Source organism: Carex rostrata, chromosome 25, assembly GCF_964058835.1.
Source record: "Carex rostrata chromosome 25, lpCarRost1.2, whole genome shotgun sequence".
Taxonomy (NCBI): Eukaryota; Viridiplantae; Streptophyta; class Magnoliopsida; order Poales; family Cyperaceae; genus Carex; species Carex rostrata.
The window spans coordinates 4,453,249-4,478,221 of NC_135942.1; the positions used below are offsets into that span (position 1 = coordinate 4,453,249).

A 24,973-nucleotide genomic window follows, 5' to 3' on the forward strand; every position below is an offset into this window, starting at 1 on the left:
AATTTGAATGACTGAAACACTGTGTGCGTGGGAAAAAAAATTTACTCTGAGTGAATTTTTTTTTCTCACGAGCACAGTGGCAGGCATGCCCTAAATTTAGTGATTATGTTGGAATGTTTCATGTCTTTCAAATAATATATTATTAGTATTTGAAAGCCCTTAATTCTCGAATTTATTTTTTCATTAAATAAATGGTACTTACACATGTAAAGGGCGTGTGTGTTGTTAAGCGTAGTGTCATGTTATAATAATATAATTAAATTAAATTAAGTTTATTTAATAAATTATGAATATATACACATAATTTTAATAAAAATACAAAATTATCCGCATAATTCTAATTAATCGGCCGCATACCGATTAATCGCTTGACAGTATCTCATCCGTTCGACAAGTGCATACCGTTATTTACAATATTGATATATACACTTTTTTATTGATATGCTAATAGATCATTATTTATAGAAAAGTTTGGACTCTTTATATATTCAAAGTTTGAGCCCTAATATTTTAGTTATTTAATATGTACAGATTTTTTAATATATATTTTTTATTTTGAGCCCCCTTGAATTTTGGGATCCGGGGCGGTCGCTCTGGTTGCCCAGCACCAGGGCCGACCCTGGATCAGAGGCAGATTTAATAACAGAAATGAGGTCAATTGAACCGCAATTTTTTTTGTAAACAGTTGTATTTATATAGAATTCTTTATATAATTTAGATTAAAATATCATAATATTGTAAAATTAATCTCTATTTTTTACATAATTTTTTTTATATAATTAATCCACTTAATTTGAAAGTCTGACTCGCTATATTTTGTATCCAATAAAAATGTGGAACTGTTTGAGAGTTTTTTTTTTTATATAAAATGTGCGCCTCCGTTTTCATTATTATTCTGAAATCGGGTTGCACCTAACACAAATAAATAAGAAACATTAACAACTATTACTCGTAAATCACAGATAACACATATATCAAACAAATTATTTCATGAACATTCGTTTAACTCGTCTATACTTTCAAAAGACTTTAAAAAAAAATGCAAATATACTATAAATTTTATAATACATAATGGGGATCGCTATGCACAATAACAAAGGGTAAAATTGTCTTTTATTTTCAACAAAACAGAGGTAACTATGGTTTTCCATAATTTAACTAGAAAATTAATTATTAGAAGGAGAAATAAGAAACAATTTAAATTGATGAGAGATAAATAAGATAAATTAAAGACTTCAGAAATTATAAGAGTTTTGAAGGGTATAGAAAAAAATTAACCCTAAAAATAAAAGTTGGATTAGTATAACAACCTTTTACATGCTTATTTAGTTACTACAACAACTTTTTATCCGAAGCACTGAAAACTGCTGGACCCACTCTTAAGCATTAGACACCTAAGAATAATTCTTAGGACATAAATAAAAGAAACTATAAAATAAGATAAAAGACTTCTTTTGTAGTTAATGAAAGATTAAATAAATAAATGAAGAAAAGTAAGAAAACTAATATCCATGAAAAGTTAATACTTTTTCTTCATGTATTTTATAAATGTTCAATAAATTAAAATGCATTTACTTATCTCCTGGATTAGACCAGTCCTACTACATAGACGTCACTGACAATCGGACCTCACATTTCAGCAACTATCCTGCCACTAGTAAACACCGGGTCCATACATCTATAGTGTCTCCCTCTAAGATTTCTTCCCTCCCCCTCCAAGTCTCCTCTCCTCTTTCCTTCTCCAGTCTCCACTCCAAGGCAAAGAAGCGAACTCGAATAATAATAAATCTTTCCAATTTTCACAAAACCCCCTGAGGTTCTTCAAGTTCTGAACAAGCTCCATCTGTTTTCTACTAGGACCTTCTAAGGTTTTTTTCTCCGTTGGATGAAGCGGAGGCAATGCCCGACCTGCTCCGAAGGCAGGAAGCGGTGCAGATCGAGCTCCGGCGAGGACTGGAGGATTTTTTCGTGACTGGAGGCTGTCTTAACGGGTCGTTGACTGGCTTTGATCGCCGGAGCCGCGAGTCGGAGCTGGTGGCGGTCGCCGGATTGCAATCTGTCTCCATGCTTAACACTTCCTTTCTACAAAGATCCCCTCCTCCTTCTCCAACTCGCTCTTCAACTGATCGACCTCCTACCGCTTCTTCCCGTGCCCCTCCACCCGTCCTTCAGGTGAGAACTGCTTGATTTTAGTGTAGAATTTGAATTGAAATTATGATTCAAAGATTAATTTTTGGATCTTCTGAACTGGTCATTTGAGATGTTCTGCATCCCTTGGGAATCTGATTTAGCTGTAATTTTGATTCAGTTGCAGCTTAGTGGACCAGAATTAAGAAAAAACAAAAAGCTAGATGAGATGATTTTCTTCATTATTTATAAGGTTTTGCATAAGCAGAAGAACTGGCATCAGAGTTGAAATTGAACTTCTCAGTTGATTCCTTTTATTTGAATTGGAAATCAATTTCTATCTCCATTACAGATCAGTTGATTTTGTTTTATAGAAAGCTTAATATAATTACTTATGGTAGTTAATTTATGATGAATAAGTTATTCTTAAATTCAGGTATGGGAGAGGCGGATCCACTCTGAAGCAGCCAGTGAGAGTGAGTCAGACCACCATGAGGAGGACCATAACATGTTGGCGCTATCTAGCCGTGAGCACTCCCCTGAACTAGGCACTGACTTTGCCGAAAGAGAGGACAGAGAGGAAGAACCAAGAAGGGTCAGGCACATTGTGCGCCGTTGGGTGACCGAAAATGGTGTGGTGGGGGATGCAAGAGGAGATGTGAGGGGAAGTGGCAGGAGAGAGGAGAGAGAAGGTTCTGTTAGTGACCATGAAGAGGGTGTACTGCCAGAGCAGGTTAGGAGGGATAGCTTGAGGATAAGAGGGAGGCAAGCTAGGCTGGAGCTGGTCATGAAAATGAAGAGAGAAAGAGAGAGGGAGCTCATGGATCTTTCAGAGCACCGAGTTGTGTCTGATTTTGCACACCGGGGCCGCATTCAGGTTAGTGGAACTGTGGTTGTGAGTTGACATGATTCATTTTGGATAACTTTGTGAAAAGGCCTTTCTATGCAATGAGTAAAGTTGCTGCTATGAAAGTGGTATTTCAACCAAATTTTCAATATCTCCTTAAGAAAAGCAAAATCACATACTTGAGGACACTGCATGAATTAATCTTGAAATGATGGGTTTTTTTCTCCTGGAGCGTTTTTTTGTTGTTGTTGTTATTTCTTGTTAGAACCAGGTTCATCAGAATATGATACAGAAGGTCTTCATATTAATTTGTACTGCTATGGGCATTCCAAAACAGGGGACAGTGTTACAGTGACGTATTACAACATTAGTTTAAATATGAATGAGCTTTGTTTGTACTGATAAGCTTAATTAGGAGAATGTTCTCACTTTTGAGCTTTCCAACCATACAATTACTTCTTGCACACATTTTCCATGTTCATATGGAGTATGTTAGAATTATTATCTAAAGTTTTGTTTTCCGCATGTATGTTATAAGGAGGATGCAGTGCCCCAGATATAAGTCATATACATGCCAAAAATGTTCACATTTCTGGGAACCTCTGGTGCCGTTGTTCTTTAGGTTCCCTGATGGTCAGGAGTCCTTTTTTCTATTTTGTAACGTAGATCGGCAAGTGTGACTTGTTAACATATTGATTTCTATTCGGAGTATGATTTTTCTAAGAAGTATAATTTCCAACTGTTACTTATAACAGGCGAATTTAAGATCAAGATTCCTGAGGACGAGCGATAGGCCAAGTGAGGAGGAGAGGCGCCCGTCAGTAGCAGAAAATGAGCTCGGTCAGCTCAGAGAGCGGCACCGCGTCTCCGGTTTAAGGTACCAATTCTATTTTTTCTTTCTTTCGTAACTCTCTTATTTCTTACGGAAGGATTAAATTTTTTGCATTGCACTATTGTTTTCACTCCTACTTATTTTTGCACATTAATATGACGTACTTCAAAAGTTTGGTTGTACTAGTTTAATTTTTGTATTAAGAGTAGCTGAGGAGATTGATATTGGCAAAAACCTGTAGGTAGGAAAAATTTGATGGTACCTTTGCTACTGTGGATGTCCTGTATCAAATAGACTTATTATATGTTGGCTGAAATTGAAATTGTCAAACATAAAATAAATTGCAATTTTTTAGAAGAAATTCTTGTTACCCACCTGCCACAGGATGTTAGTGCTATCGGCCGCAACCTAGCTTCTGTTTTAATTTTTTCAAAATTCGAAGTTCAAGCAGTGATCCAAACTGAGGAATTTGTTCTACAATCCCCAAGTGATTTAAGCATACCCAAATTGTAAACTCTGAGGCATTTGTATATGTTCAAGGAGTCCGGCTACTATGACATCGGTGTCATTCAGTTGTAGCGACATTGACTCCAAAATCCATCAAACATGCTTCAAACAATGAATCCAAACTGATGTACCTTATGAGTGATGCATTTACATGCCAAATTTATAACTTTTTGATTTCATATGAATTCAAGCGGTTAAAAAAATAATGAAAAATGAATGCATTTAAATTCTTCTTTTTTTGACCGCTTGACTTCATACGAAATGAATTCCAAAATTTGTGGTCGATTTGAAATAACACCGATTTGTGTAAATGCATCACTTGTAAGATAGATCGATTTGAACAATTTGGATTTGTGGTTTGAAGCCTGTTTGATGGATTTTGCAGTCAGTGTCACTACGGTTGAAATAACACTGATGTCATAGTAGCTGGACTCATGATCAAGAGTAAAAAAATGCACTAAAGTTTATCATACATTCAATTTCTATTGCCTCTTGATCTCATAAATAATGGTCTTTGAAATTTTCAAAAATTGTAATTGTACACACGTCTGTGATTTAGAATAAGATATGCATTTTGATTTTGTTATTTGAGCTTTGGAATTAAATATTGGTGCTGCTTAGAAGTTCTAGGCAACTTTTGGCATTAAAATTTGAGGTAGCAGAATCCCACATGGGTTTTGTTAGTTATCTGTCACTTCTGAGTTCAATTTTCACTAACTAGGCACAATCAATATCATTTTGGAAACCTCTTAACTATCCAAAAGCCTTTTGCATGTGAAGACTTAGCTATTACCTAGTAATAAATTTTCAAATCTATACTTATTAAAAGTTTTTAAAATCATGAATTTAGGTGTCAATCATGCCTGTATTATTATAATTTTTCTTGTGGGGAGGGTTTAATGAGGAACTTTTTAGTTGGGTATTTATGGCTATACACTAATGTCATCTTAATGACCATGTGCTCAGCCAGACAATGTTTTTTTTTCCTGGTGTGGTTATTGTTGGCCTTTTAAAGTAATACATGAGATGTCATGGGCATTGTCAGAACAATCACGAGTGTGATAGCATGTTTTTGGTTAGGGGACCATTTCCGTGGAACTTGGGGATTCCTATTGTGATCCAGGTTTTTTAAAAGAGGTTCAGCTGAACTGTGGGGTCTCTAGATTGGATCAGCAACAGATCATGTGGCAAGCACATGGAAAGTTTGGTCAAGGGTTTTGTAATTAGGTTGGACTTGGGTCAAAAGGCCCTGTGGGCCACTCTTAGCTTTGCTTTCAGCCTGTATAAGCTGTAGACAAGAAGTTTTAGAGATGATAATTAGTTTAAATAATTAATTGAAGGAGATGCATCATCATTGCATGTAGGTTATCATTTGAAGAATTTCATTCAGAAAAATGTAGCAGGAAAATACCGTTTTTATAAACTAAAATAAATGCTCGAGTTTTTTCACAGTGCTGACTGCTGAGCTGCTAACTAAAAACGTATGTACATATGATTTGGACAATCAAATGTTGTCTTCATTTTTTATTACTAGTATCATACCCGTGCGTTGCAACGGAGACATATTATAAGAAACTAATATATCAATGAAAATAATAATTATCTAAAAATTAAAACACATGTTAATAGAAAATTTATATGATTATGTATTTTTAATTAACTTTAATCGTGATCTCTGATAACAATTTGATGATGTGATGATTTTTTATTTTTAAGTACCAATGATATCAAATAATAGCTCGATTCGAATCTAATATCAAATATCATACAACAATTTAATATCAACATATAATATGATATCAAAAAACATAAATAAAAAGTGTTATCGTGTGTATGTATAGGATACACACACACACATATTATAAGAAAAATATATATTTACACACACGTTCCAATTTATATTCTTCTTTGTTTTCAATTTAGAACACACACACATTGATATATTCTATATCAGAAATATATTCTAAATTGCCCACACCAATATGTATAGAAACAAAGAAAGAGAAATAAGGAAATAAAAAAAATGATTTTTATTGTGATCCGTATAGAAACGAAGAAGTAAGGAAACAATAAATAAGAAAATGGAAGGTGGAGTCTTCTCAATTGAAGAGGAGAAATATGGAAACAAAAAAAATAAGGAAACAGATAAATATATCGCTAAATTTCAGAATTTATTCAATTTTAATTGTAACGTATCGTGTGGCAGCATATGTGGTGGGTATGTTATTAACTAAATTTAGACTTCTATACATAAAACAGATGCATTTAATCAAAAGAAGACAAAATATGTAATTGGAGAGCTGAGATCAAATCCGAAGTTTCATCTCTCAATCGTAGCCGTCGGCGGATCGGACACCCAACGTGCTTAATAATAGAATAGAGATATGGAATGACCTGTTTCTCATCTTGCATAATTTTTAACAAAAATGTCTTTTGCTTTTTTTTTTTTTTTTATAAATTATAAATACACTAGAATATGCATTATACATAGTAGGATCATTGATTTTTGAAAGGTATGGTGTTCTGTGTAAAATCTCCCTATAATTTAGTTCATCCAAAGATAAATGATTGAACAGACACTGTACAATTACTTTTTTGTAACTAGAGAAGAATTTCGCTTCAGATTGGAGAACCTCGTCCGGGGCCATGGTCAAACCGTCAGCGAATCAGCATCCTTCTCTCCCCAATCCGACACCACTGTTCGACATAGTCAAAGCACCAGTCCAACAGATGTTTCTGTTTCTCAAAGCACCGAATCTTCTAGATACATCCAATCTCCTGAATTGAGCCCTCATGTAATTGAGAATGACCAAGAGGAAGTGTTCCGACCTATTAGCTCAAATACTGCACCTCAACAAACTGATGAGACCAGCACAAGTGCAACAGATAGTTCTCCTGAACCAAGCCCTCATGTAATTGAGAATAACCAAGAGGAAGTGCTCCGACCTAGTAGCTCACAAACTGATGAGGCCAGCACAAGTGCAACTGATAGTTTAAACACTAGTTTTTCCATAGTTGAGATAAGCACACAGGAGGCACCAGCCCAAGAAAGCGACTCAAGGGAAGAAGAAGAGGGGGAAAATGTAGTTCAAAATGAGAGAAGAGAGGATCAGTTGGATAGTGAGTTACATGAAGCTGGGGATGGTGATAGAAGTCTACTGCAGGAAGGACACGAGGACTGGTCTGACGACTCAACATCCATACTTTTAAGTGAGATAGCTGAGAACTGGAGAGACCAAATGGAAACCTCAGTGGAGGAACAATCAGCATCTCCTTCTCGAGTTGATCACCGGCTATTTGCAGTCCACAATGACAGTCATCATAGTAGGGAAATTAGGGAACTCCTAAACAGGTATTCAAACTTCTGCACCGTGACAAATTTAAAATAGAACAGTAAGATTTTTTTAAAGGCTTTTGATTATTATCCCTTTGCAACTTTATTCAGAAGTCCCTCCTTTGTTTAATATTGAGGAACCTTGTAACTTTCTATAGAAGACACCTTTTATATAGTTCAGTGTAAATGCCACACTGAAGATAATAACTCAAAGCTGTAAGAACTCCAGAAAGCATACTAAAAGATGCAAATAATATTAGGATACTTTGTTTATCTCAACGAACTCTTGGCTTCTAGGAGTTATCGAAAAGGGCTTCTCTTGTATTTTATTGATCGCATTGGACCTTATATAAATAAAATTGAAATCAAAGCAAGAGTTTATTGAGTTCATAAATAACTTGGTGTGTTACTCAGTTTTTCCTATGTTATTGCAGACAAACAGTCTCAAACCTTCTCCACAGTGGCTTTCGTGAAAACCTCGACCGACTAATAAGATCCTACATTGAGAGACAGGGGCACGGAGCCCTCAGCTGGGGTATGCCTGTGTTAAACCCATCTGACTCAGCTGAGGTGGGGGACCATGATGAGAGGGGCCTGCATCATGATGGGGATGAAGATGATGATGAGGAAGAGGAAGAGGAAGAGGTAGAGGGAGAGGAAGAGGATGAAAATCAGGACTCTGTTACCAATAATACTGAACGGGCCCCATTCGTTATCCCTCCCCCTCCACCGATTCCACCCCGACCACCGTTGTGGCACTCAGAACTCCACAACAGGAATAGCTGGGCCCGACAAAGCATGCATCGTTCAGAAATAGTGAGCCTTTTCCTGTATATAAGCACACTACATTTTTTTATTCTGTTGGAGATCTTGTTGATGAGTCTCAACTTGTAATATTGGTTGTTGCCAAATCCTAGTTCCACCCATGGCCATTTAAAGGGCCTCTAAAATGCTAATTTGTTCTATCCATGAGACCAATACTTGTATGTTCTTTGATTGTTTCTCAAGGAATGGGAAGCTATTAGTGACTTGAGGTCTGATGTGGCAAGACTCCAACAAGCCATGAGTCACATGCAAAGGATGCTAGAAGCCTGTATGGACATGCAGCTTGAGTTACAGCGATCTGTCAGACAGGAGGTCTCAGCTGCCTTGAACCGCTTCATGGGAGGTCAAGGTACATGTAGCTCTACTTACCATCAGTGATAATTTGGTTTATTAGTTAGCTTGTTATTCATTTATATTTTGTTATTCTATTATTTTTTGGAATTCTGTATGGTAAATATTTTTAACAAATATTCAGGAGCTACTGAGGAGGTGTTGAATGATGGATTGAAATGGAGCCAAGTGAGGAAAGGGATTTGCTGTATATGTCACGAATCTCAAATTGATTCTCTATTGTACAGGTACTTCTTAAGTTTGCCGACGTGACATTTTCTCTCTAAAAGAATAGCTAACCTTAAAAACAATGGATAATACACATATCTATATCTCGGTACACGCGCACCTGTCTCATTTAAGAAAACAAGCTTTACAACCCTATATTGTTTTCACATCCCTTTACACTATATCATCACACAAAATTACTTTATTCCCTAGAACCCTCTTCCCATATTACAAAATTGATCTCATATAAAAATAAAACTCAAAATAACAAGGAAAAGATCTGCATGCTGTCTCAGTAAAGAATATGCAATAAAACCTCATCGGCTTAGCTAATACCCTTTTGGCTGTTCCTGGCTCCAAGGCTTAGATAGAGATATAACTATTGTCTCAACAGAAAGTTGACCATCATTGACACAGATCAATCTCTTTACTGACCTGACAACATCCCCACCCCCCCACCCCCCACCCAAAAAAAAAAATAACAATAACAAATAAATAATGAATGAAAAATAAATGAAAAAAAGGAATTTGAAAAATTAACTGTTTAGCTTTGACACATGATCCATTAAATGATAAGAACGCATCTATACTTCTATGTTTCAATTTCGACGAACTTCCATGTCGCTGGTCACTATTGTCAATTTGTCAATACAAGGTACTTGTTTGAAGTATCATACTCATGTTTTCCACAACCTTATACGGGATTTTTTGTTCATATTTGTTTCTGGGTGAATTCCAGGACTTACAGTCCCCTATTTCAGTAATATGCATGTTAGGTGTTAATTCTCTGTCTCTGTTTTCTTGATGTATTATTAGGTGTGGGCACATGTGCACATGTGCTAAATGTGCGAACGAGTTGGTACGAGGTGGAGACAAGTGTCCCCTATGCCGAGCCCCAATTATTGAGGCGGTTCGGGCTTATTTCATAATGTAAATATGAAAGCACAGAAAAAGGTATTTTAGCATAACCAGACTTTACGTTAGGGCTGCTGTAGTGTAAAGTTTTGACCTCTCTTTGAATGTGTTCAAATCAATATTTATTGGTATGGTGTTTCACATTGGTTTTGAGGTGTTATATCGGGTTGGTTTATGGCTTTTGCTGATTGCAGCTTTTGCACAGATTATGAAAAGGAAAAAAGAATGCAAATTTACTCTTTCAGTGTAATCTTTATAACTTGCCTTGTAATTTATGTATTTTAATATAGATAGGTTCGCTTGGGTTGGTTAACTCTCTCTCTCTCTCTCTGAATAACAAGCATGGATATAAACATGTTCTGTGCATTTAGATGTAGGCCCTAAGGAACTATGTATTACATAAAACACAAGCTACAGACGTGGAATTGATTGTGTTTGTACATAAGTTCTTTTGTGTACAAATATTTCATCTCAGGCGTTTATTAGTCGGCGCTACTATCAAGTCGGGATTATATTCTAGTTCATCTTCAATGTTCATAAACTAGAAATTCCATTGAAAATTGTGCATGTCTTATCTTGCTAACACCATCGGGGGCGGATCTCATGGTGTTTAGCTGTTTCTATGATTTAATTTTTTTAATTATGTATATTGAAATTTAATTGAATTTTATCATTTTAAAATATTGAAACTATTGTTAGAATTTTAAAATATACTTGTAACTTGGTGGTTAAAATTTTTCAGTGTCGTGGAGACTGCTACACATTATACATTTTATGTTTAACCCTTCGATTTGAATTTTCTAGTTCTGCTCTTGGACAAGCTCAATACTATTTCTTCTGGTCATTTTACGAACTTAACTGCGGAACTGAATTCTCTGCCCTCTTGGATGTAGGAATTTTCAGTTCAAAAATTAAAAGTGATCAGCTCTTTTTAACAGTGACCGGTCTCATACACACTGACTACAGAAAATTCAGAGTACAGAAGACTATGTAGCATTAGAAATAAGAATAGAAGTACAGAAGTCCATATAAATTGCAAAAAAAAAACATATAGCATAGCGGTAGCTATAGCGGGTCTCATACAGCAGTAATAGCGGTCGTAGCTGAGTTAGCGCAATTTTATCTCATAGTTTAGCGTTTATGGTCCGGAAAAGCTATAGCTAGCTATTTAGAACTCTGCATAAGTGTAATTTTTTCTTTTACAATGCTGATAAAAAACAAAATTGGCATGCCAAAACTTTGTGAGCCTTCAAATGTTAAATTTGATCTACCAAGAGAGGTGGTATTAACTAGTGAAGTGTTTTTTTTTTAATGCAACATCAGTTTGGTTACATGATACTTTTCTATTTGTATATGTTTTGAGCAGAACTAGGGTGTTTTAAGGCACAACTTCAAAATTTATTGGATTGATTTCAAACGACAAATCTAAATTGTTGAAACCGATCCAATTCACGAGTAATGTGTTTACATATCAAATTTATATAATTTTGAATTAATTTAGTACAAAGTCAATTGGTAAAAATAAATAACGAAAAATGAATGTATTAAAGTTAATTTATAAACTTTATTTTTTTGACCACTTAACTTTATACTAAACAGATTGAAAAAAACTCTAAATTTGGCATGCAAATGTATCACTTGTGGAATAGATCAATTCCAACGACTTGAATTCGTCATTTAAAATTTTTTTGATGTATTTTGAAATTAAGCTTACCATAGACTCAGCTTCGTGAGTTTAAAAACACCTTAATTCTACTCATATGTTTTACATTTTAGTCATGTATATCTTTTAACAATAATTTGACAAAAGAAATATCGAAATTCTTTGCTTTTTAATATGAAAGGTAAATTGCTTATTTGTTTACTGTTGAGTTTAAAATCTGAATTTAACGAAGAAGAAATATCAAATAGAACGAAGAATTAGCAGGTAAATATCGAATTCGTATCCTCTGCATTAACTCAAAAGGGATCTTTTGAGTTAAAGAATCGCAACCGTTCAATCATTTTTAAAATGAGAAAATTGTGAGATTGCCACTACAAAATTTTCAAAATGTGAGAATGCCACTACAAATTTCAAAATGGTAGAAATGCCACTCTAAAACTTCAGTAATTGTAAAAATGCCATTCTTATACAATTTTTATACTATTTTTATAAAAAATAATCTGAAAAATTCTGTTTTAAAATACGTATTTTTGTATTTCCAATTATACCCTTGAAGTGAAATTAACAAAAGAAATGGACTCCTCCAGTCTTTCCCTGCCTCCCTCTCTCGCGTGATTCCTCCCTCTCACCGAGCTCTCTTTGCCTCCGTTGGCAATGAGCTTCTGTTTCGCATCTTCTCTCTCGCTCTTTCCCAATTCCCACAGGCGACGCATCTATCCCTCTTTGGCTCTTTTCCATCAAACTTCAATTGCTTCCCTCCGTTTGTCTCAATTCTAAACCCTAAACTCAACCGATCGGTAGGTTCCTGTTAGGCGGTGCGAGAGCGAGGCAAGGTTTTCTTCCCCTCTTCATTTTCACGAATATTTACTTATTACATAAAATCCTTTCGAGGAAATTGCAAATTTCAAGTTGGTAAGGAATCATGTATTTTGATTCCTTGAGTTGAGATAGATATGGGTAAAGCTTATCGAAGGAGTTCATTACTTGGTTCATCTTGGCTAATAAAATGCTTTCAAGGAAAAGAAAATCCTTACTTTTATCTATCAATATTTTTTGGCACTAAATCGTAAACTCAATATTCATGTTAGGTACTGTTTGTTCTGAATTTGCTTTATTCTAATGATACAGTCATTGCCAAATATTTCACAAAAGCAGATTCCATTTGGTTTAGTTCAAAATTATAACAATTTGCATTTCTAATTTTTTCCCCTTGATATACTGTAGGGATTTAATATATTTTTTTTCTCAAATGACAGGAGTTGGATTTATTTCGAATGAGGAATAGGATAAAACTGAGGAAAATCTCAGTGGAAGATTTAAAATCTCTATTGCTTTTTGTTATTTGCATTCAAGGGCAAGTATTCAATTTAATCCTCTTTTATGTCGGTATCTAATTTTGTTTTATTTTTCTCTTCACTTATATTTATTTTCCTTTTAGAGCTTGACAAGTCATTATATTAGCACTAATTGTGTTATCCCTTTGATTTTTTTTACTTTATTTTAACAAAAAAGATGTATCCGAAGTTCAAAAAAAAATCTTAAACAAGTTGAGATAGCCACACATACTCAGTGATATGTTTTTGAAGGCAACTGAATCAAATTTGAAGATGCTACTTATGATAGAACCATTTGTTAATTTTGGGTAATTATATTAAAAATTCTGTAAACTATTTTCATCATATTATTGTATATTGTGTTTTGAATATTGTCATTAAACAAAGTCTCATTGAAAAGTAGGTATCCAAAGCTTCATAAGAAGGGTTGTGGAAGGGTAGAGAAGGAAATTGTTCATCTCACGAACAAATGGTGCTGCAATCTGAGATTTTTCTGAAAGTGTAACAAGAGATGTATTACAATGGAAAGGGACGTGGAAGAATACAATAGAAGCAGTAGGCATTGTACCAGTAAACTGTGATTGTAGCAATTTTAAACTGGATGTCATAGGTAGTAGTTTATTTCCTTAAGGCTTTTACTTTATTGCTTTTATTTCTCATTTTCATGTGTTGTGGCCAGTAATCTGATTTGTGCTGGTAGAAGACTAACTTAGAATTGTTTATTAGGAAGCAGATGATAATTGTGCCCTTTTAAATTAATTCTTACATATTGTAATGTAGGGATGTCTCGTGTAACTCTTTTTAAGTTTCTAATGTTGGCTTACGGGTTTATCATAAAAAATAGTGCTTTTTTGTGTTTTTTTTTTATTCATGTGTTATTTTAATAATTAATGTCAGGCACTTGGTCAACTGGGATGATCTATATATAATAGCTTTTATCTAGTTTTTTGCCAACATATTGTGATGTTTATTTGCAAATGATATTAGTCAAATGAAATGGAGAATTATGATTTTTTTTGTCAAAATGACAATAATACCCTTGAGGAATAGATAATTATCAAAATCTGCAAGTATGGATGCATTATACACAAATATATTTAATATGCAAATATATTTATTTTGCATTTAATATGCAAATATATTTATTTTGCATTTAATATGCAAATATGAATAGATACACAAATATATTTCAGAAGTTGTAAGAAAAATAAAAAAGAAAATCTTACATCAAATATCAAATATCAAACAAATCTATTTGCAAACTAATTGAATAATTTACAAATCAAATCCTTCTAGTTAATTAGCTACCCAAACTTGAAATTCATATAATCTTCAGCAATCATATCACAAGCACCGGCATAACAGTGCTACTAGTATTCTCCTCCTCTAATAACAAACTGGCACCAGATGGTTACAATGTCCATTATTTCAAATCCCAGTACCCGAGTTCTTCATTTAATGAAAGAAATTTCTTCAAAGTCACAACTTGTAGCTCTGACGAGTCATTAATGCCATGCATACCCTACAAAATAATTGAAAAGCGAAGTAGACATATATACTTAAGGAAATATGAAAATGCAAGGTACTGTTTCCTTGGTAAGATTCACAGGAATATGATAGAACTGTGCCCAGTTCTTCCAATTTATCCAAAAATCATTACTTCCAATTGAGCCTGAGAGTTTCACCTCTAACACACTCTGTCGATAAAGCCTGAAAGTTGCACAATTAAGCAAATTTGAATGACCAGCCATTAAACCAGTTAAACTGAGCCAACTGATAAGTACAATTTGATGACCTAAACCTAGAAATTTGGCACTTCTGTCTCTAAAAGTATGCACAATCCAATTGAAATTTGAAAAAAAAAAATGCAACCTTTGCAAGTGATAAATCTAATAAACAAATCAATTTCGTTGAGTGCGTATTCTAATTCTCTGAAATTAATTGCATTTCTAAGCTAAAAAAAAAAGATTATCAATTAAAAAAATACCATCCAGATTTTGAACTAGGGTTGCAACAAATGAAGACTAGTGTATATAGATCCATCATCAGTAGATATGTAAGTAAGCAGTCGAGAAACAATTGACTGCTATCAAATACGGTTGCAATAATCCTTGAAAAAATTAGATAGGGACCATCAGTGTATATGTGTTTAGCACACCCAATCCTTGAAAAATTAGCAATCTATAAATTAGAACAACAGCAAATTCAGGAAGAAAACCTTATCTCACGCGCTCTTGCGCTGCATAACAGAAGCCTACCGATCAGTCGGGTTTAGGGTTTAGAATAGAGACAGACGGAGGGAAGCATGTCCGATGCCGGACCTAGTTGGGTTTCGATGGGAGAGAGAGAGAGAGGCGTCGCCGGTGTGCGAATTGGGAAAGAGCGAGAGAGAAGAAGCGATACGGAGGTTTCATTGTTAACGGGTTTAAGGGTTTGAAAATAGTATCAGTGTATGAATCTCCAAAGCAGAATATTGATTAAGGGTATTTTAGGTATTTTTACAATTAATGAGTATAAATGACATTTTCACAATTACTCAAGTTTTAGAGTGACATTTTTACTATTTTGAAATTTGCAGTGTCATTCTTACATTTTGAAGGTTTTGTAGTGGCAATCTCACAATTTTTCCTTTTAAAATTCATGCGAACTAGATCTGCACTAATATTGAAAAGTATCTCTGTTATAAGCAAGTATCGGATTGACTTCGTTTAAAATCAGACGGTTGAGATTTTTTAACTAAAAAAGAATCCCTTTTGAGGTAGGTAATGCAGAGGATATGCATTCGTAAATATCTTAATGTTGTGTTTGTATGGGGAAATATCTGTAAATGTAAGTTTTGATGGGTATGTTAGCTAATTTTACCTTTATTTATTATTTTCCTGCTCAAGCTCTTAATGCGATGATTCAATTCCCTTTGACATACGACGATTCAATTCTCTTGTTGCAGTTTTTTATCGAATGGAGATAATTTGAGCCTGTGAAATCTCCTTCTCCTCGGGTTTGTTTTACATCTTTCGTAGATTTATCATATCTTCTCTTAGCTTCTTAGCTAGATTTCTGATTATTGTCCATCGACCTGGTTAAAATTTGGAGTTGTTTTTAGGGTAAAAGGGGAACTTTTCCTTCTGGGTTTGGGTGTCATGTTTTAATTTGTATCATATCGTTTAGCAATAGTTTTACACTTTCTAAATTGTTTTTCTCTACTTGCACGATTTGTTTTTTTATTATAAATTTTGGGAGTTCCCCAACTATGACTGAATTTATGAATTTATTTAATTATTTTTTTTTCCGTGCAGAAATACTTTATTTAGACCTCTTTTCATTAACTGCTTCTGTTGGTTTGGAGGTTAATTTAAGTTTGAACTTATTCTGACAATATATTCATTTTACTAAGGTCCACAGTAGCAAATAAAAATCCAATAGACTTTTTACTTATTAGCACCAGAAATTGCTTATGCATTTCTTTTTTTGTGAACCTCTTGTTATCAATGGTTTCCTTTCCTATAGAGTATACAGTTAAATGATAGGGATTAAAGTTTGTATTGTAGTTTACTAGTTTTGTACAGTTATACACAGTCACTCGGATTGAGTTTCTGCTGTGGACACTATATGTGCATTTATACTTCAGCTGAACTTCATTTTGTGTCTTTCAGGTTATTTACCATGGCATCATTAGCAAGTGGTACGCTCATATGCACTTGTCTTCTACCTTAAGTTTTCTTTTTTCGTCTAGCGCAAATTTGTATTGCGATACTTGACCTTCTAATAAGTGATTTCCTATCTAGGGTTGTGCAAGACCGCAACAATTAATGAGTTAAGAGAATGGGAAAAGGTTCCACTGGATCATGCTTTTCTTCAAGCACTTGATAGGCTACTTCTAGAGATATATGAGACTCTTCGACCAAAGCCGATTCACTATAGACAAAGAAACACACTAGTTGATGTTTTCAATATAATGGTTACGAAAATCTTTGGTATTTTTTTTTTTTTTGCTGTAATAAGTTCCACTAGTACTTGACGGAAAGAAAAATGAAGATGCTAACTTTTCATTTGAGTTGATTTCATACATGCAAAAGGCGGTGCTTTCATAATTTTTCAGTTTGTTCAAAATATGCCCATTACACTTTGTGAGCCTTCTTGTGTATTTGAGCCTAATTTAGAATGAGTAATGCAACAAAGCTCCTCTTTAATTTTCTCATGCTAATTACTAAATTTACTCCATGTGTTGTATTATTTTTCTTATTGTCCTAATTAGAACTTCTCTTACCACCTAATCTTGTTCTGATTAGGTAAAGGTGGCGGTTTTCCTGTGGTGGAGGAATTTGGGTCCTTCAAAATGGATTTGTTTACTGCAGAAAGTGACTTGGACTTGTCAGTAAATTTTTCTGACAGCACCTTGAGCACTTCAGTTGAATACTCCCGTGCAGAAAAGATTAAGGCCCTTAGGAAGCTCTCAAAAATGTTATATGCTCATCAAAGTATATATATATATTTTTTTCATAGAGTCTTTATTTGTTATCTCCTTTTGCTAATGTTTATAGTTGTCCCAAACTGAGTATAACTAACAGTAAACCTAGTTAAGCTCATTAGCTCGCATATTTCTAACAAATTCTCCAGTTTGCAATTAAGCCTTTTTTTTTATATGAAGTGCTACTTCATTTCACAGAATATATCATCGCTGTTCAATTAGACTGAAAAAACAAGCCAGATCACTGAAAAAATAAATAACAAAATAACAAAATAAGTATAAAACTGATGGTAAACTTATTATTGCATTAACAGTTGGTACTACCTGTGCTGATACCATACTAAGATCCTATGTTTACATGCTTATTCTCTTCATTTTTGCATTACTAGGACAAGGGCATGTGACAGGGGTAGCACCCATTATGAGTGCTAGAGTGCCGGTACTGAAGGCAACAGATTGTGGTACTGGGGTTGAATGCGACATTTCAATTGAGAACAAGGATGGCATCTCTAGATCGGCTATCATCTTTGTTGTTTCTTCAATTGACGAAAGGTTTCGCATATTGTGTTATCTGGTAATTTGTACCCGCCTCTATGGTACTCTTACATACCAGTACTGACCATTGATAATAGCTTTCTTGAGATGAGCAAGTTTTTTAATAATTAGATATCCCTAATTCCCGAAGTATTAGGAAAAAAGTAATTTGTGGAGTTTGTCACGAACTCATGTTTCATTATTTCAACAAAAGCAACTACTTTAAGTCTGTCTTCAACATATTAAGTGGCTAGGGATTGTTGTAATAAATGGATAAATGGACTTAAGAGGCTATTCTCACATTATCATAGTTAATTTTACGGTTGTTAAGTGAAAGAAGTCAACTGCCGAAAAAACAAACTAAATACACTGACTTGCTCCAATTTTTCTAAAACAGACCCTTTTCTTTGATAATGAACAGGGAGGAATGCACTGTAATTTACTGACAGTTAACAGGCTCTTCGAAAACATATTTTTTTTTTTAAGTAAAACAATACATGTAAATTGTATTTTCTGATGTGGTAGTACTGTACTAATTTCTAAATACCTGTGTGACATCTTTTTTTCCTCCATTTTGTTGGGTATAGATCAAAATGTGGGCAAAAGCAAACGATATCAATAGCTCAAAAGATCGTACATTGAGCTCCATGGCCATAATTGCCTTAGTTGCTTTTCACTTGCAGGTAATTAATGATGGCCTTTCCTTGATTATTTTAATGCCATTTTGCACTTGTACTGTTCTAACCTTGAACTTCTTCTCTATTGCGATCTAGTGCAGACCCGTAATCCGCCTATAATCCCCCCCTTTTCAGCCCTCCTAAGAGGTAATTATTTTTATGTTACAAAAAGGGTCATATATAGGGTTTGCTTGACAAGCTTGCCTAATTTATGGTAAAATTCAATAATCTCATAAGCTCGAAACTGTCAAGTTTTGTTTGGAAAATGCATTTTGTTTGGAAAATGCATTTTGTTTCCTTTGTCTTGCTCGTTTTATCAAAAAAAGATTCATTGAATAATGTACATGAAAATTTTATTGAAACAGATGGCCATTTCAATTTTAATTTGAAAAGAATTCCTTAGGTTTTAGGTACGTCCTTTTCAATGGTGGAGTGGATCTCAAGAGGGGGGAAGTGGCAAAATCATACCCCCCCCCTCTCTCCAAAGAAAGCTTTTTTTTGTTAAAAGGGATAAGATATTATGAGCCAGTTTACAAATACGTGGGATATTGAGAATTATTTGTCAAATAATAGAAACTTTGGTGGTATAACTGCTTTAGGCATCTTTATTTCAATTTGAAGTTTGTAATGCTTTTTTTTTTTTTTTAAATATTAAACTTTGTGCCTGCAAAGACTTGATTTGTCTGCACTTGGTCCTTAAATCATGCTAAGTTGGTGCTCGTATTTTTACTCCATCTCCCTACAAGCCTTGGGTCCTATTCCATAATATCTCTGTTTTTGCTGCACCTTTACCTCCTTCAATCCCCACTACCCCCACCCACCCACACACACACACACACACACCAACAAACAACAATCAAAGATCTAGCTATCTAGATACGAATTCAAGAGCGTCAAGTCCTAGTCAATCAGGTGCCATCTATCACATCACGTCTGTAGTAGTCTCTGTAACCCACATTACATCACGTCCGTACTGAGTCAAGCCCATTTTTTTTTTTGTACACACATCAAATCTGAGCCATCCAGTACTGAGTCAAGCCCATTTTTTGTTTTGTACTGATAACCATAATCCTCTTTAAGAGGCGGTTAGTGTTTTAGCTTTTTTTGTTTATTATTGGAGAGTAAAAGGGTGGCAGGGTGTCCATTGGCAATATTCAGTGACCTTTTCTCTCTCTTACCTGCGACTGGGAGCTATGAGGGAGTAGAGAGAGTACTGGAGCGAAAAAGTTGAGGAAGTGTCGAGGCAAAGGTCAGAGCTGAGGTAGGAGCAGGGAGAGGTGAAGGCCGGGCAGGAACGGAAAGGAAGGGCAGCGGGGTGGAGAAAAACCCTAGATCTGGTTCTCTCTCTCTCTCTCTCTCTCTCTTGCTCGAAGCCTATAATTTACTGACTTGTACACAACGAGATGATTAGGCACCAGGTGTGCTGTCCTGCTTGGCACGGAGTTACCTCACCGGTCTGGTGTTGTGGTCTGTTGTGGTGGTGCAACATGGCACAATATTGACATAGTATGGTGCTTGACAAGAAGTTGCACTGTGGATGTTTAACAAAAGGAGAGAATGTGGCACCCTCACTACTGCACGACATTGGGCCAGAATGGACTTGCCATGAGGTGTCAGCAAGAGATCTCTCCACAGACGTGTGAGGAAGAATAGACATCTAGAGATAGTGAGTGAGGGAGGGAGGAACAATCTAGTACCTTCCAATTTTTCATTATTTTTCAAGATTTAAAGCTACAGATTGTAATTAGCAAGTTGTTGACACAAATACAAAAAAGAGTTTAATTTGATTAGGAGTTAGCTACTGTATTCTTTTTCCAAATGCTATTTTTTGAATTTGCCTATATCATAAAAGTAATGATAAAGTCTTTCTTTGTTAGGAAAGAGTAAGGTTAGTTTATATATATTGTCAAAATAAAGAAGATCCTTCATGTCATTTGTACCATTTTCCCTATGAAGTCTGGACACTCCTGGTGTAAACAATTTCTCAGTTGGATAAGTATGGATCTTCATTTTCCATCATCTTCAAATGAGAAATCACGTCTTCTAATGAGTTTATTTTTCCTATTTGCATAAGATTTTTTTTTTCCTTATGCATGGGAGGTATATCTTTTTCTGATTCTTGTGATTCTTCAGCATACATTCTCTTGCTATTTCTCATATCTGTTGCATCGCTAAATTTGCAGGTGGGAGAAGTATATCAAAGGTTAAAAAAAGTGTTCTTCAATTTGAAAATTTTGGAAGAGGAAACAAGGAGTCTATAGCTGAACTTTTCATTTCACTAATTTGTAAAGTGAGCTTTTTTTCATATATTTTCTTACTATTGCATTGCTAAAACCCTTAAAAACTTGTAAAAAACATCTCATATGCCCTTGCCAAAATAGGTGAAATGTTGCTCCACCTTTATAATTGCATCAATATACCCAAACTGGCCTGTATTCATTTTAGAAGATTATGATAATAAAATGGCAATTATAAGCCTACATGAGCCCTTAATTATGTTATATTTTATTAAGTTTCTCATTATCTGTAGCTGACAGCTGTAGAGGCCTTAATTGTGTTATATTTTATATCTTTTCTCATTATCTGTAGCTGACAGCTGTAGAGAACTTATGGAATGAGGGATTATGTGCTAGTATGTTTGAAGGAACATGGGTTTATAAGAGAGGGGAAAATAGCTCTAAGGCGGCTGGTATGAATGTAAGTACTGTCTCATGTGGTCCCGAGTTAGCCTTGGCGATCTTACTTCCATACTGTTTTTCACAATCTAAAAATATTCTCATCATTATCTGGGAACATTTTGACATCAAATTGGTTTCAAACACTAAACAAAATTATCTGTTGGTCCCAGTGCAATATCTTAAAAGTTTTGTGACTTTTGTCTAAAAGTCTCCTCCTTTTAAGTCTATATCTTTTCCGGCCTTTTGCTTTAATGTTGTTTAATTGCCAACTAGAGGGGAAACTCGATGCTTAATTTTGTTAAATGTAGTGAAATTACACTTGACCTGGGGATTTGTTGATGGTAAATGAGATTAACTTGAGGGCTTTATTTTGTGTATTGGTTCTATCATAAGTTATGCCAGCTAAAGGGGAGCAAATTAATATTAATTACACAATAAGAAGACTAAGTGACATGGATGGGTAATTTTGGGATTTCATTTTAGCTGGTCAATTGTCATAATAACTATATTACATACAATTTATTGATGAACTAGGTTGAAGATTTCTTGGACCGGTCAGACAATTTTGCTCGCTCAGTCGGTAAAGATGCCCAGATGGAGGTGATTAAGGAATGCACACAAAAGGCCTTAAATTATCTGACCCGCTTCTTATCAGGCGATGTTGACTCCTATAAATTGAAGACCTGCCTATTTGGACCTGTTTTCTCAACTCTCTCACCAATTGCTAATAAAAGGTTGGCATGGGAAGATATACCGATACCTCCGATTGAGCGAGATGTGGTACCAGGACGAAGCAAATTGGATAAGAAGAGAAAACATGAACATGTCTCCAGCAAAGCAAGCAATGCTAAAAGGAGTCGGTATGATGTGCCGCAGGCACAACAGGAACAAACACCAGTATATACGGACCGTTACCATCAAGGCCCGGCTAGTGGTTTTCACTTCACGGGTTATGACCAAAGGCTGCCGCGGATCCCCTACCCAATACCCGACCCATATTTGAGTCGGGCATCAGCCCATTTATTGGTGCCACGTTCGGGTTATGGTCAGAACCCGATAAACCCTAGTGAACCTGAATTTGTCATGACACCCCGTCAGTTTAGCCATGGGCCTGGCATTTTACCAACCACTAATTTTTCTCACCGATACCACCAACCTGATGCAGTGTACCGATACCACCAACCTGATGCAGTGTACCGACACCACCAGCCTGATCCAGTGTACCGGTATGGTCGTGGTTTCAGGGAGTAAACTAGGAACTTAGTTCATCACCGCTCATAACTTTTGGAGTTGTAGTTATCTAAAATTTGAAGTTTTGGAAACCTTCTAAACCCTTTACAGAAATAGCGTCATAGGGGGTGAAAATTAAGTAAACAAAGACATCTCATGTGGTTTGTGCTTCTTGTCGGTTGTTTCAGATAATTTTGTATATTGAAAATTGAAATTTAGTCTCAACAGGCGAGGCGCATGCCCCTCTTATAAGGAGAAAAGCATCTTGGTTCTTTTTGTGTTTCTAGATCATTTATAACAAAGATGGCATTATATGAGTCCATGTTAGATTTTGGAACGGGCATCTGCTTTGTTCTTTTTGGAACAACCCCATGTTTGGTGAGGCCTATCATGTTAAGCTGCCTAACGTAAATTAGATAGGCCAGCTTAACAGGGTCTAAGTCTAATTTGAGTTCTCCAAATTGTTGTTTTTACCTTTATTCCATCCCGTGACATGTGAAATATATGATAGTTGCTAGTTCAATTCATATTACTCGGTTTCAACCAAATATGAATAATTTAAGCCGTTCTAAATTAGAACATCACCTGAAGTACCAGGTACAATTGCAGATTTCTTGAATGCATTAGGAGCCATAGCACCATAATTGCTCAAAAAATTATAGCAATATTATGGTTGCTACTTGCTAGCATAGTCATAAGATTCGCGAATTATTCGTAAATTAAACTCGAATAATTCGTTTTCTTTGGTGATGTTGAACCGAATGCTGAATTATCCGGTTGACCGAACTTTGACCGAATTAAATTTGAATAATTCGTGAATTTTTTCCGAATTTTTTCCAGAACATTTTTTATTTATTTTGGATTTTTTCCAGAACTTTGACTGAGATCTCTGATCCGGATAATTTCGAATCATTCCCGAATTATTTCCGAATCACAAATATTTGACTTCATCAAACCGAACCCGAATAATTCATTTGTCACTATGCTCGCTAGTAGGGCTGGGCAAAAAAGCTCGAACTCGTAACTCGCTCATTTACAGCTCGTTTAACTCGGCTCATTTACAACTCGAGTTGGCCAACTCGTTTAATAAATGAGCTGAATTCGAGTTGACCCCAACTCGCTCATTTATAACTCGAGTTACATAAAATTACACAGTATTGGTCACAATAAATCTCAAAATAATCAAACCCGAATATCTAGACTGTTATTTGTGCTTTGAGATTCGTGTAAAATATGTTTGAACTTGTGTTGTAACACTATCACTGGTTAAACGAGTTATAAATGAGTTGTGAGCCAACTTGAGTTGATAACGAGCTGAGTTTGAACTTGTGTTGTAATGCTATCACTGGTTAAACGAGTTGTGAGCCAACTCGAGTTGATGACAAACTGAGTTTGAGTTGACTTTACAACTCGTTATTATCATCTCAACTCGAGTTGGCTCACTCGTTTATTAAACGAGCCGAGTTCGAGTTGAGAGTAACTCGCTCAAACTCGGCTCATTCACAACCTACTCGCTAGTAGTTCCACAATTCTTGCATATCCATCTGCACAGATAATTCGTCTATTCTATGGTCCCGTTGAGCAATTTTTAAAGAAACCGTATCATTGTCACGGTTGCTTATAAAATTAGAGAATTACCAAAACACACACACACACATCTGCCCCCTCTTTCATTTTTCACATAATTTATTTTTTCAGAATCTGTCACTAGAGCTAATTTCTAAACAGATCTAGGGCAACATTGTAATCAGCATCTAAATCTCATTCAATTTATAAATTCTTTTTTAAGATTGCATAATATAATAGACTGTAAAATTGTAATTATTATTTGTCTAGGAAACCCTGTGGTTTGAAATATTATAGCTGTTATACAATTTAGCAGTTCTGTAAGTCTTGTAGATGTCCAGTTTAGTTAATTAAATTCAAATTTGTTGTACTTGTTCTTTTTACTGAAAATGCAAGTTGTCATTAGCTGCCTGCTTTGAATTTACTTCTTAATCTCACAAAGTTAAAGAAGCTTTAAAGTTTCATTTATATTCTTATATTTTCTTCCATTACAATTTAATTGTAATGTCCAGTTTAGTTAATTAAATTCAAATTTGTTGTACTTGTTCTTTTTACTGAAAATGCAAGTTGTCATTAGCTGCCTGCTTTGAATTTACTTCTTAATCTCACAAAGTTAAAGAAGCTTTAAAGTTTCATTTATATTCTTATATTTTCTTCCATTACAATTTAATTGTAATGTCCAGTTTAGTTAATTAAATTCAAATTTGTTGTACTTGTTCTTTTTACTGAAAATGCAAGTTATCATTAGCTGCCTGCTTTGAATTTACTTCTTAATCTCACAAAGTTAAAGAAGCTTTAAAGTTTCATTTATATTCTTATATTTTCTTCCATTACAATTTAATTTTGGAAGTGCTCCTGGCCGTAACATATTTTAGTTC

The 24,973-nt window shown here is 34.9% G+C and overlaps 1 protein-coding gene and 2 long non-coding RNA genes across 5 annotated transcripts; 2 read left to right on the forward strand and 1 right to left on the reverse strand.

The window, feature by feature from the left end:
• Nucleotides 1-1,717: 1,717 nt before the first annotated feature.
• LOC144543942 (uncharacterized) lies at nucleotides 1,718-22,866 on the forward strand. Its single transcript, XM_078292386.1, has 18 exons — nucleotides 1,718-2,172; nucleotides 2,564-3,004; nucleotides 3,730-3,851; nucleotides 6,919-7,665; nucleotides 8,082-8,463; nucleotides 8,656-8,821; nucleotides 8,948-9,050; nucleotides 9,847-9,960; nucleotides 15,926-15,940; nucleotides 16,596-16,624; nucleotides 16,728-16,916; nucleotides 17,232-17,420; nucleotides 17,800-17,984; nucleotides 18,532-18,627; nucleotides 18,723-18,768; nucleotides 20,805-20,911; nucleotides 21,211-21,318; nucleotides 21,834-22,866. Exons 1-18 carry the CDS (start codon nucleotides 1,900-1,902, stop codon nucleotides 22,548-22,550), a joined length of 4,029 nt encoding a protein of 1,342 aa, XP_078148512.1. The 5' UTR covers nucleotides 1,718-1,899; the 3' UTR covers nucleotides 22,551-22,866.
• LOC144543726 (uncharacterized) lies at nucleotides 12,219-13,797 on the forward strand. 2 transcript variants are annotated; one of them, XR_013508051.1, is made up of 3 exons: nucleotides 12,219-12,441; nucleotides 12,865-12,962; nucleotides 13,346-13,797. It is a non-coding gene; the product is annotated as an uncharacterized LOC144543726 (long non-coding RNA). The 2 variants fall into 2 exon arrangements; XR_013508052.1 differs by having other exon boundaries at nucleotides 12,219-12,436.
• Nucleotides 14,165-15,377, reverse strand: LOC144543725 (uncharacterized). 2 transcript variants are annotated; one of them, XR_013508050.1, is made up of 2 exons: nucleotides 15,161-15,377; nucleotides 14,165-14,652 (listed from the first exon to the last, which is right to left on the reverse strand). It is a non-coding gene; the product is annotated as an uncharacterized LOC144543725 (long non-coding RNA). The 2 variants fall into 2 exon arrangements; XR_013508049.1 differs by having other exon boundaries at nucleotides 14,165-15,052.
• Nucleotides 22,867-24,973: the final 2,107 nt, after the last annotated feature.